The sequence below is a fragment of the Drosophila grimshawi genome, unplaced genomic scaffold, assembly GCF_018153295.1.
Source record: "Drosophila grimshawi isolate 15287-2541.00 unplaced genomic scaffold, ASM1815329v1 contig_44, whole genome shotgun sequence".
NCBI lineage: Eukaryota > Metazoa > Arthropoda > Insecta > Diptera > Drosophilidae > Drosophila > Drosophila grimshawi.
In genome coordinates this window covers 18,026,112-18,039,333 of record NW_025063240.1, presented here as the reverse complement: position 1 = coordinate 18,039,333, position 13,222 = coordinate 18,026,112, and the positions used below count along the sequence as shown (strand labels likewise).

At 41.2% G+C, this 13,222-nt stretch overlaps 1 protein-coding gene across 1 annotated transcript; it reads right to left on the bottom strand.

Annotated features, from left to right (window-relative positions):
* Positions 1-9,867: 9,867 nt before the first annotated feature.
* On the bottom strand, positions 9,868-11,530 carry LOC6557531 (zinc carboxypeptidase). Its single transcript, XM_001983780.2, has 5 exons — positions 11,356-11,530; positions 10,788-11,303; positions 10,519-10,612; positions 10,155-10,451; positions 9,868-10,096 (listed from the first exon to the last, which is right to left on the bottom strand). The coding sequence occupies exons 1-5, from the start codon at positions 11,503-11,505 to the stop codon at positions 9,885-9,887; spliced, it is 1,269 nt and encodes a 422-aa protein (XP_001983816.2). The 5' UTR covers positions 11,506-11,530; the 3' UTR covers positions 9,868-9,884.
* Positions 11,531-13,222: the final 1,692 nt, after the last annotated feature.

The window sequence follows — 13,222 nt, the reverse complement described above, 5'->3', positions numbered from 1 at the left end:
TAATATATTACAGCTACCTTGTATCAAAATTAGACAAAGTCAAAGCTTTCAAATTTAAATGAAAAATTGATCTAAAGCCAAACCATGATCAAAGAACTCTTACTTTTGAAAATCGGTTGAGTTTTGACCAATTAATCATACTTGGAGCTTCGGATTACAATTTCCTACAGGATAATTCTTACTAATAATTCGCATAAGTTGCATTTATTTCTAGTATTTTAGTTCAATCAGATATCTGAGTAGCGAAATCCGTCAATGCAAAGCAAATCAAATCAAAAAATCTCTGATTTGACATTATCAATCCGTTGTGAATATTGTAGGCCTGTTGAAAGGGTTGCATCCATTTACATGTCACGGAGAGAACGGGATGTTGCCGATGTTGATGTTGATTGCGGCAACATATGTTTCTGTCACATTGTTTGTGGCGTGCAACAGTTTGGAGTTTGGCGATGTCCCCGAGCAAAAGACACGACTGCTGCCTGCCATGTCATGTCTCCCAGTTTGGCAATGAAGCATTTAGGCAAATTTTCGCACTCCTTTTGCTGGCTGAAAACAATTTACATAATTTCCAGCGATTTTCCGTTGTTAGTCGTTGTCCTCTTACTCTTTCTCTACCCCTTCCCCAACCGCTTTCCGTTGGTTGTTGTTGTTGATTGGCGCTGGCCAGCCAAATCTCTGATTTTCGATGTGCTGTTTTGTTAAAAATCTCAGCGAAAAACGATTGCGACTATCATGAATGTGGGCGTGGTCGGGTGTACGTATGCCCGCCCGCCCGCCACGTGACCGCACGCGTTGCGTTGAATTTTACACGCGCGAAGTGGCGGCCCCAGGGACTCAGGCGGCGGCAGGATCTGGCCCTGGTTTCGGTGCTCTGAGAGAGAGTGAAGGGAGCGGGAGTGGAGTGCAATGCAAATGGGGTGCGATTGAGGCACAACAAAAATTGTTTAAACTTTTTTTTTTTTTTTGGTTTATGGCGTTGTCGTCAACGAGGACGCGTGCGGCCAATAAGTCCTGAAGTCCTGAGGTCCTTCATCACTTCCGCTTCAGTTCAGTTCCGTGATTTTGCACAAATAATGTTTTGATTGCGTGGCAGCGTGACGTGTAATTATTATCGCCGCACACCATCGAAACAAGGCGCCCAAATGGTGTCGTGTTGGGGGCGTGGCACTGATGCTGCACAAAAATTGCAAAGCAATTAAAATGATTTGGCCAGCCTTAAAGTAAACAGCAGCAAAATCGGCAGCATCAACGATCTGTACAAGCTCATAAATTACTTTAATTAAAACCGCACGCAAAAGTTGGCAAAAAAAAAAGAAGAAAAAAATCGGAAAAACTTCCTTAAGGACACTCACTACAAAATCACAAATTAAAAATGGCTGCCGCTGTTGCTGCTGCCGAGCAGAGAATATAAAAGAAGAAAAAATTGGAATTTATGCAAATTATGCGCGGCAAGCAGAAGAATCCTTTGGCAGTGCAGACCAGCACCGACAGAAATTTCATTAAAAACTGCGCCGAAAATCTTTGATAAAAATTAAAAACTTTTGACGTCAGACACGCTGAAGGACAATTGACAGCAAATGCCAAGAAAATGGCAGGCTAAAAAAAAATATGAAATCGTGAAACAAGGAATTAAAACAAGCAATAATATGAAAATATTATGACGGGGGCTGTGCTGAATTATTTAAATATGCCCAAGCTGCTTTCATATCATCATTTTCTTTCTATTTTTTTTTTTTTTTGGCATATTCTTTTTTGTTTTTTTGTCATTTCTCTGGTAATTTTAATGCGTTTTTTAGCGCCTCCACAAAGGGTCCGAGCTGGGTTGAGGGCCCACCCACTGCGTGAGTCCAAGGACTCTGTGCGTCCTTCCTTCCTTCCTGCCCGGCCTGCTTTGCATAATTATATTCATTGAAAACTTATTTCCTTCAAGTTTGCAGCGAAGAAATATTAATAAAAAAAAGATTCAACTCTCGGCCAGTGAATTGAGTTACAGTTACACATGCATAGGCAAAGAGCGGGTGGAGCTAGGGGCGGAGGGGGAGAGGGGAAGAAAAATGATTTTGGCATTTAATTGCTAGGTCTTTCGTTCATAGAGCTGCAAGAGTTGCTGACTGAAATGTCCAGCACTTGCAGTCATTCTACGCTCCACTTGAAGAAACTCGTTTCCCGGACACTGCTCAACTGCTCCGCCTCAGTCCCCTCAACTCAAACCCGTAGCAGGCATCCAGCCTCCAGTAGGGAGCTAAAGATGTTGAGGCTGCTGCTGCAGAAGAAGATGAAGCAGAAAGCTGGCATAAAAAAAATGTAACATGATTTAATGACATGAATTATTTATGAGTTTCCTGTCAATCAAAAACCACGTCAAAGCATTTTGATGGCGATGTCAACGCGCCACTGCACAAAACACATGACTCTACCGAATTGCTCTCTCTCTCTCTCCCTCTTTCTCTCTCTCTGTCTCTCTTCTAATAGAGAGCCAGCAGACAAGCCATACATAATAAAATAATGCCTAAGAAACAACAAGTTAGTAAAGAAGATATATCAACTTAAGAAATATTATTGTAAATGGAGAAAATTGAATGCTTAAACATATATAAAGCAAGTTTAAAGCTTATAGGTTTTGAGATTAAAATATATATAAATATAATATTATCATTTAATAAATTTATTAAAAATGACCCTTCCTTACTTGTTGGCAAGATATATCAATATAAAAAGATATAGTTGTCCATGTGAAAAAATAAATGCTCAAGCCAAAATTAAGTTAGTTAAATATTTAAAGAAATATTTAAGCAGCTTAAGAAAGAGTATACAAATGTGATAAGGGACTAGTCTAACATTTAAGAAACCCATCAAAACTGCTCCCTCTTGTGCATGCCACATTCTCAAAACCCACGCCACTGCCCTACCAATCACATATAGTCCTGTGTATTTATAGATACGACCATGACTAGCAATATGAATACACGCATTGCACTAAATGATATGCTAATTTGGAAGCTTTTTAATCAAGGCCCTAAGCCAAAGCCAAAAGAAAGAAACGCATTTGCATTTTGTTTACTTTTTCCCATTGTTTTCTCTTGTGCTTACGCGCTGTGTGCTCTGTGCCTCTGCTCCTTGTGCTCCTCCTCTCCTATATGGTAGCCAGCCCAATGCTATTGTTGCGCTCGAATGAAATCAATCATGTAATTTATGTTAGGATAATATGCCCGGCCAAACAGTCAAACAGACGAACCCCCTCTAAAACGGACTCTGTCAAGAAATAAATATTTAACAATAATTGATTTAAAAGGCGCATGCAAATTTTCCACGCAACAACAGCAACAACAACAACAACAGAAAGTTAAGTAAGGATGAAGGACGAGCAGAAGTCCTGTCGTATTTTTTACTTAAGCAGCTTGGCGCCCGTGGCACGTGGGTAAAGTAACGGCTGCTCTTGAGTTGCTCCCTCTTCTTTTCACCAGCTTTTCCGGCGTTTTTTCCAATTTCCTTGGTCACTAAGCAAACAACTCGCAACTTGTCCGGACGTACGCTGTCTCTTTAGCGTGAAATTATATGAAATATCCTTTAAAAAGCTTTTGATTTCGCTTCCGTCAAAAAGTGTAGCAAGTTCTCGGCACAGGACACGGACACAGCCGGGGCTTTCTATGCAAATGTTGTTCATCTGCTTAGCGTAAAAGTTGTTTTCTTACAAGACAAGAACTCCTCCATCTTACAACCTCCAACCTCCAACTTCCACACAAATCGCATTTGCATGCCTTTGTATGAAAGTTGACCTCCTGTTGTTCTTGTTGTTGTTGCTGTTTTTGTAGTACGTCAGGTGTTGCGACCAGGATACTAATGCTTAGACAAGACTGCATAATGGAGTTGCCTCTGTCTCTGACTGAGCTCTCAGCTCTCAGCTGTCAGCTGCATTCATTCACCTGTTCGCTAATGTTAATGACATCTCTCTGGGACCCCGTCGCAGCATCCGACCATTTTAGGGCAAAACCTTAGAAACAAACAAAAAAATAAATAAATAAAGTAGTTCGCTCAGCAGCTGACCAAGTGAAAGGCTAAGGGCAAGTTTAGGGCTCGTAACAGAAATTAGCATCACTTCCGACTGATCACAATCTGCGCATACTAATTGCTTGCTGGCTAGCTTTGGTTCGTCTTGGGTTTTCATTCATGGCAATCATTGAGTAGCTGCCTCCAAACTTGGCATTGCTGAATGATTCTGCTGTGATTTTTTGCAGCCTGTCTAGACGAATGTCTCCTCGGCTCACATATATGGCAACGAGGCGACGACGCACTTCTATATGCGACTGCGATCTGCGATTCACAGGAAACGGGTTGTTGTGGGGAATGGTTGGTGCGGGGTGTGGGATGGGGGGAGGGGGGTGGCGGACAACTGTTAGCCTTGCTTCTTACGAAAGCAGGCAGAAAACACCAATCATGCACATCATTGTCAACACGCCATCGTCGCCGTCAGTCCATAAACGGACGCACCTTTTTGCCATTTAAGGACACCGGCTCTGTGGCCTGTCATAACTCTTTGGTAGGCGTACCACAATCTCGTCTCAGTCTCAGTCTGTGTCTCAGTCTCAGTCTGAGTCTTAGTCTCAGTCTCAGTCTGTGTCTCAGTCTGTGTCTCAGTCTCAGTCTCGGTTAGTCCATGGTGCACTATGCGCCCGCCTAAGACTCTTCTTTCTCTTGGTCATTCTCATTGCCAAAAAAGGCACAGACGCCGCAGCTTCATGACGCGCGCTGGGAATATATCAGGCAGAGTTTCTTTATTGTCATCGTCATACTTTCGCTGGAGACAACCGAGTCTGAGCCATATCCAGCGTTAACCAGCTGTCTCCAGCTCCATACGCAATACGCAATTCTCAATTCTCAGTTCTCAGCGCTCAAGTGTCAAGCGTCAATTGCCGTTGAAGTTTATTGCCTTGGCAGCAATTAAAGCGTTTTCGGTCTTGGGGCTGTCTCTTTGGGGGCTTTGGGCTTGGCCATGTGTAAAGCCAACGATTTGAACATTTGATTTGATTTTTGATTGGCTGTCAGCATTCAGCAGCCACATTGATTGCAGAATTGAATTATCAAATTAGAGTGGTCGACTTTGTGACTGCGTTTCATAATTGGTTCGCAGCCGGAACGAACTTCTAATGAATGAGAATCAGCCTGTCAAACAATGTCATATTGCCTGACCATAACCTGCATCCATTAACTGTATAACAAAAAGGTATATAGGTTGTTTAACCACAGAAGGAGCAGATAGTATCAACCTTTCAGGGCTATTTATTGAAGAATGTGCTTAAACATTTGTTAAAAACATAAAATATCGATAAGAACAACTTTTGGAAAAGTAAGCAATGCCTAAGCTGGATATATGGCAGTTGATTGATTTCAACGATATATAAATATATCTATCTTTCGTGGCATATCTTTATAGTTCGATATAATTTTGACTTATTCCTTCCACATGGTAGTTAACTAAGTTGGCTAAAAATTGTAATGCTTTCGACATTCCTAACTTAAGATCCATTTGGACTAGTTAATTCCCTTTTGGCCATAACTGATTTGCTTTGGACAATTTTATTAGGCAAATTTCATATAATCTTCATTTGCTTTGCTGCAATTTGGCTAAGTAAGTTTTTATTGTCGCTGTCCCAGCAGGCGACACCTCTTCCGCTTTTCCTGCAGCCAGATCCTTGAATAACTCAAAGAGAAAAATTCATCAGTGCAATATGCGCAACACCTTTACAAGAGAAATGTTGAAAAAAAGCAGGGAAAATAAAGTAAAATAGAAAAGTGGCAGCAAGGAAAATTGTCATAAAGGTGCAACTGACAGCAGCAGCAACGAGAAAAGCGACTCTCGTAAATTTCAATTTATATGCAGAATGAGCAGTGAGTAAAAAAGGCACACACACACACAGGCACTCACACACACACACACACACATCCATATACATATGTATATCTTATAAATACGTATATGCATCCAAGGAGCACCGCAAAGTGTCAACGTGATATTTTCTCGAATTTTTCCAAGATTTTCTTTTTATACCTTTATTTTTTTTTTTTTTGGCGTGGCTCTTTTGCAGTGCAAGTGGAAAAGCAATTTCATTAGACAAATTGAAAAAAAATAAGTGCAAGCAACAACAATAATAATAGACATGACGATGCCCGTTATGTGACCAGTCTATATACATATATATCTATATACTTGTACATATTGGTATATAAGGCGAGATAGACGCCATATTGTCGCCAACTGAAGATTTTCGTTGGTCGTTTCCCATTCGTTGCGTTTATTTTTGTTTGCTGACGCGCATACGAGTAGGAGCCCCAAACGCCACACACACACACACACACACACTGAGTTACACACTTCAGTTACACACAGTAGTGTGTGTGTGTGTGTGTGCCCTCGCCTCGCATGCATGATGAGTTCTGCCATCCAACAAGGATGCTGCGCGCGCGTTGAAAATAGGCGGAGACTTGCCAACCAACGGCGCCTTTCACACTTCAAGCCAAAGCATAAAAAAAAAACACACACACACAAACCAAAAGCAGAACAAAAGCTGTCAGTGAGCAAAAGGGGGGGAAAAAAACCAGCTAAAAGAAATGCAACCGTTAGCTGTTAGCTGCTCTTCCTTATCAACGGGCAGAGCTCGGCACAATTCGTTTTCCTCGTCGCTGATTGGAAGCCTCGGCGCGCTGCTCGTTTTTGGGGCGGAGCAAAAGCTCAGCGAACACAGTGGCGCCGTCTGTCAACTGGGCAACTGTCAGTGGGGGCTGCTTTGTGTATAACTTTTAAACGGGGGCTTTTTTGCTTTTTTATTGAGTGCTAAGTTGCTCACAAGACACCAATTCCCCGGACAGCTGCTAAAAGACCCACAAATCCCTCGATGACCCCTCGTCCCACAGGTAAGTTATAGTCTGGAAGCAAAACAAAACCATTTTCACCTCTGTCACGCACCTCGATTGTATGCCAATACGGCAGCTATAAAAATATATGGGTTTTCAGAGTGTAGTGGCACTGGATCTATAAGAATATATATATAGAAATTATACATGATTTTAATGCTACTTTCTGGTCGCGAATTGTTTTATCGTCAGATTGGATTGAGAATAATATCAGCATGGGTGACCTTATATCTGAAAGAATCAATTAAAATATAAATAATGTTGAAAATTCAATAACATAATACTTAGTAAAATTATGCATTGTATTTGTTAGTGAACATTGGGGAAATGCAATTCAAATCATCATAGGAGTTACTCACCAATCTAGACGTACCTTAAAGGTTCATCATCATATTACTGACCATAATCAGTAGTTATTTAAGTTGAGAAAGCTAAATAGAGTTTTATAAAATCATTGGCTTGATATAATCTAATCTATATTAGTATATCGATTTGATTACTATTATAAGCATTAGTCCAAGCAGTTTATTATATGTCGCAAGCAAATAATTCACCAGAACTTACCATTTCATGCAAGTAGACAAAACCGTCGACGTTTAGCACCTGTCCTTATTCTGGGCTGTGATCGTAGCTGATGTGATCCATTCGTTTCCGTGAATTTTTGACTCACTGAAGATGGCCTATGGAATATCTTTATGGATGTGACAATGTGTGAAGCTGTGTAGCTGATCTTCAAAAGCCTTCTGACTTTCAGGTGGTAGCCAGAATGTCGTGCCTCCTGCCAGCTGTTAAACTGAAAAAGGCAGGCGGTTTTCAAAAGGTTTCTCTGACAGAACATAGCTTTCCCTTAAGCTTTTCTCATTTGCATGGAGCAGCTCATAATGCTGCTTATCATCGAAGTGCACTTGCTCCAATCCTTTAGCATGTCCCACACAGGCCAAAAGCAACACAATTTTGCACAACTGCAAACCACTAGATTAAGAACTGCTTTTTGGGGTCAGTCATTGTGTTGGTGTTTGCTGATTATCAGACGTTATCATTAATCGTCTATATCATCTGTATGGCTCATTGAGTATTGAAAGCAATTTGATTTTGTTTTTTAACACAGTTGGGCACTTTTTCCAACTGGTTGTTTTGCTGTGCTGGTTGTCCGCGTGGAGCAAAGGCAACTTCAAGTTGTCTGGGCAAGCCCCTTGGTACTTAGGCTGTCTCTCAACTTTGCACATAAATTTTGTGCAACGGCAGCCCATTTCATTGTAGGTCACTGCATAATGAAGTTACCGCCCCGGAGCACATAAATTCAGCGCCCGCTGGCGAAGATTTCAGAGCCTTCAGCCTTGTTTGACTTGTCGCCCGGCATTAGTGCGAAATTTTGTTTAGGCCTTTTTCTTCTTTTCTTTTTGGTTGAATGCTTGGCGTTGTCCTGTCCTGTGGCGAGTGCTTAAAGGACTTTTGCTTGCTCCTTGGTCATATTTTTTGCGCGGGTATTAGTGAGAGCTCCTTCCTGGCGTTGTAGTTTGTCCTGTCTTCTGTCGTTGTCACCGCATGAGGTGCGTCAACGTGTGCTTTTTATTAACACTTTTGCGGGGTGTGAGGTTTTCATTTTAGATGTGGCAACTTGAAACCAGAAAAGTCGCATCAAAATGAAATGTGTGGCACTCAAGCGAAGTGAAGTGCGTAGGGGTAGAAACTAAGTACTTGGTTTTCATTTCTTTTCCTACGATAAATTCAAAAAGCTATTTTTATATCTTAGCTGTTAACAATGCAACTAAATCTTAACTTAAATGTTGGTAATGATTTTGGTACTGCCAAATGAAATCAAATTTTTAGATAAGTTGTTTTTTGATTACTTGCAGCATTTTGTGATTTTCTTCTGAAAATCATATATAGATAGTCTGTTACGATAAGATGGCTTCAACACTTTGTTTAGATGAATAACTCAAATCATTACAATGTAGTTCTTTTTAATGCTGTTGATTAAATGGAGTCTGGTGCTCTTAGACAAAAAATACTTAACTTAGCTCGAACTCAGGCTGAAGTCGCAACAGCTAACAACAATTAGTTGGGGCTTATTTGATTAGAGCGCTAATTGCCGGCAGGCAGCGACTCGCACCAATAAATTCATGGACATTAATTTCTTATCAGCGCAATAAAGCTAGCAAGCCGGATTAAAGCCCGTTCCGGCCCGTTCCACGCCGCACCTCTGGCGTAAAGTTGAGCCAAAAACTTTCAACACCTTTTGCGGTTTAGGGGGCCTGAGGGGAGATGCGTGCGAATTCAGTAAAACTTTGAAGGCAAAGAAAAGTCGTGGGTGCGCGTGCGATAAGCAAGCACCGCATTTTTAATTGGTCCTGCGGTGGCAAGGATACTCTCCAGAAGTGCCTTTAAGACAGCGACTCCTTCGGCTTGTTAGCTACCAGCCGGATGGCAGCCTTTAAAATGTCATAAATATCACGGACAGCCGTTTCCTGGAGTGCATTTTTCGCAGTGCTTTCGTTAATTGTGGAAAACAAACGAAAGAAGAAAAAAACCATTGACATTACATAAATCTAAACTTAACTTGGCTAACCTGTCTGACGGACGTGGCGTATGCGCAACTGGGAAAAAATGTCAATGCCGGAAAGTGTTTAGCATTTGCCCTGTTTCACAGTTTTTCTTTTTTTTTCCATAGTCACATGTTGTGGATTTAATTAGCCTTAAAATGTCTAAGGTGCACCACACAACTGTATGAAATGGCAACTTTGCATGCCATGCCACAAAATGTGTCCGCAAGGATAAGCCAAGGAAAGCCCAGCTAGGAAGGAAGTTGCATGTTTACCTCAAGTTCAATTTGCTTGTTGGAACATTCCGGACAGCCTTCACATATGCAGTGAACCAAAGTTATGTTGGGAGGATGTCAAGGTTTTGGGCTATAAGTATGAATTATGACCAAGAATTTCTAGTCGTTTTTTCTTCATGTTTGTTCATATTTTCTTTTATTTTAAATCGAGGCTATCAAAGACACCAATTCCCCGGGCAGCAGCTATCATGCCCACAAATCCCTCGGTGACCTCACGACCCACAGGTATAATGTCCTCTGGCGGCAGTAGGAAGCCAAAATCGCCCTTATCACGCAGCTCGATTGTATACGGTATGGTTATGTTCATGACACCATAGGCCCATTCCTTGCCCGAACCCGAAACCGGATCTAAAATAGTTCAACATAAATGATTCTTGAGTTTATAGAAGTTTTAGGTGGCACTTACAGAGAGTTGTGGCACTTGATCCATAGGTAAATACGGTTCCATAACGTCTGATCAGAGCATCGGCAAATCCCTTGGCAACGCCCATCATTTGGGGATAGTGCGCGGGAAACTCTTCAGCGGTGTGACCCCAAGGCGATAGCAAATATTGGCCATAGGAATGTAGGGATATATAGATTTTAATAGTACCATCTGGTATGTGGTTATTAATGTAACTGGTCAATTGGCTTATCTCCGGATCGGACTCAGCAAAGGGGCCTGCATAGGTCTGTGAGCATGGATCATCTGAAGCGCCAATCACTAGAGAATTTTGATAAAGATAATGAATGACATTCATTTGAAAAGTTGTATATCTTTGGCTACTCACCCATCCAGCGATAGTCAAAGTTTCTATTCAAATCTGTTCCAATGCATTCGCCAGTGGGATCCGAGGGTAAACGCGATTTGCGCCAGAGACGTTCCTAATAAACCAATTGTTAAATTAATTATAGCAATTTATGGCTTTTTAAATTACATAGAAGTTGATTAGGCTCCGTTATCGTGTCGCCACCTATATTGTTTGGATACAATATCTTATCTTTTTACAACCAAGTAGTACACAAATATCATGCCACCTAGTAATTTATGATCACTAACCACTTCATGTGAATAGGAAAAACCGTCCACATTCAGCACCGGAATTATGTACCAGTCCACGTTCTGGGCAATATCTCTTACAGCCGGATTGCGAGGCACGAGCAGCTCATCTATGAAGTAAGTGATGCTGGCCGAGGTAATCCATTCTCGAGCATGAATATTGGACTCGATAAAGACGGCACCGTTGCCCGGCTTATGGGATATCTTGATGCCACGTATGATGCGACCTTCATACGACTTGCCAATGGTGAAAGGTGTGATAATATGTGGATAACGCGCTTCAAGCTCATCCAGCCAGGCATAGATCTCTGCCAGCGTGTGGTACTGCGTCCATTCCATGTGTCCTGTCCGCAGTTTTGGACGCTGTCCATCGATCAGGCGTTGAACGTTGTTAATCTTGATGCTATAGTTGAAATTGTTGCTCTTCAGCAGATTTTCGAAAGCCTTCTGACTTTCAGGTGGCAGCATTATGTCCGAGGATTCGCCAGGATGACGCGCCTCTTGCCAGTTGTTAAACTAAAGGGAGGATGCGGTTTTCAAAAGGATTCTATAACAGAATTTAGTTTACCTTTAGAGTTTTCTCATTTGCATTGAGCAACTCATAATGCTGCTCATCATCGATGCGCACTTTGTATAGCCTGTAGTTGTCATATCGCACCTGTTCCACTCCTTTGGCCAGGCCAAGACAGGCTAAAAGCAGCACAATTTTTAAATGCATACCTCTCGATCGGACGACTATTTGCTGACTGCCTTTGGATGAGCGATCGCTCATGTTTGCTGATTAGTAGACGTTATCGCTGGGGTTTACTATTCCAATAGTATATGGCTCATTGAATAACTAAGGCAATTGCATTGGTTTGTAGTCACAGTTGGAACTCTCTGCTCGCAATTCAAGTTTTCGAGTCAAACCCCCTGAAATTCTGGGTCGCTGCATAATTAAGTTGCCGTATATACAATAATATTATATGAGCAACCACAAAACAAATTTCTGCCCTAGAATGCCTTTAGAATGACTGCATATAGTCGAAGAACTTTGCCGAAGGCTCAATAGCAAACCATTGTGAATGAAATGACTACTTGTAGTTTATTTCAGACGTCATTAAAGCACTCGTAAATAAATTTATGAGTAGTTATTACTATGCAGATGTATATATATGTTATGCGTCTGTTATCTCTCTCAAAACAAATGGATAATTGGGTTCAGCCAACTCGACTTCAGCTGTGCCAACTGTTATATATATATATTTATAGAGAATATATATTTATCCACATACTCGCTAAATGGTTGCTGCGTGCTCGGAGGCCATTGCTCATAAATGTATTGTGGTTATTATCTTGATAATTACAGTTTGGCTATTGTAGGCCGGCTTGTTGTTAATTAACGTCTAGCTAAGATAGTAGTTGCAGCAAAATGCTCATGCGTTGCCTGCACCCGATTCACGCCCACTGCTGTGGCAATTACGACATGGCATAATTAATGGGCACACGCACACACATATATCAACACACACACACCTGTTGGGCCCGGCCCCGGTTTGAGCTATGGCATCCATTTCTAATTGCCAAATATGCACGCTTGTGTGATCTGTGGCACAATCCGTGGTCCAATCTTGCATCGAAGACAAGTGCCGCACTTGGCTTTCGTTCCGTTCCACTTGGCCTGAGAGTGTGGAATGGGCGTGGCACATTTACCGTGTGTCTTTGTTTACCTCAGCGTTGGCGACGTGTTCAATAAGCGATTATTTTTTCAGTTGAAAATTCTTTGTGCCGTAAATTGTTTTTATTGGCGTCGTACTCGATTTTGTTGCTGTTGTTATTGTTGTTGTTTGTTCTTTGGCATTGCTGCCGGCAGCTTTTATTTGTTAAATGAAGCGATTTGTTTGTTGTCATTATGCGGCGATGCGTTAAAACATTTTCGCTTTATTTTTTCTACGCTCGAAATTTTGTTTTTGCTGCCTGGCTGTGTGCCGCGAATATAGCAGCTATAGCAGCTATATGTATATATATATATATATGTATATAAATGTATGTGGTCTAGAGTGGTGGGATTTGTGGCACACACCTTTCCGAGTGAGAATGGTGGGAGTTTTGATGGTTTCTAAACATGTTTCCCGATGTGAGAATTGCAAACACGTTGTGGCAGCTGTTGAGCTATGCATAAGAGTGCTTCTACTTTTTTAAAGTAGATTTTTTATTTGAAAATTAAATAAGCGAACAGATTAATATAATAAATGGTAGATCATAGAATAAAAGTTAAGTTTCCCTATTTATATAAAATGTTGTAGCAAACTATTTACTGCCTCAGCTTTTCCATTTTAACTTAAGCTTATTTCTTCCAATATCACTTCATTTTATATAGTCTGCTTAGATTCCTAAGTAGACTTTCTGTAAATATTGAAGAGTCTTAACGGTAATTATTGAGAAAATAAGTTGCT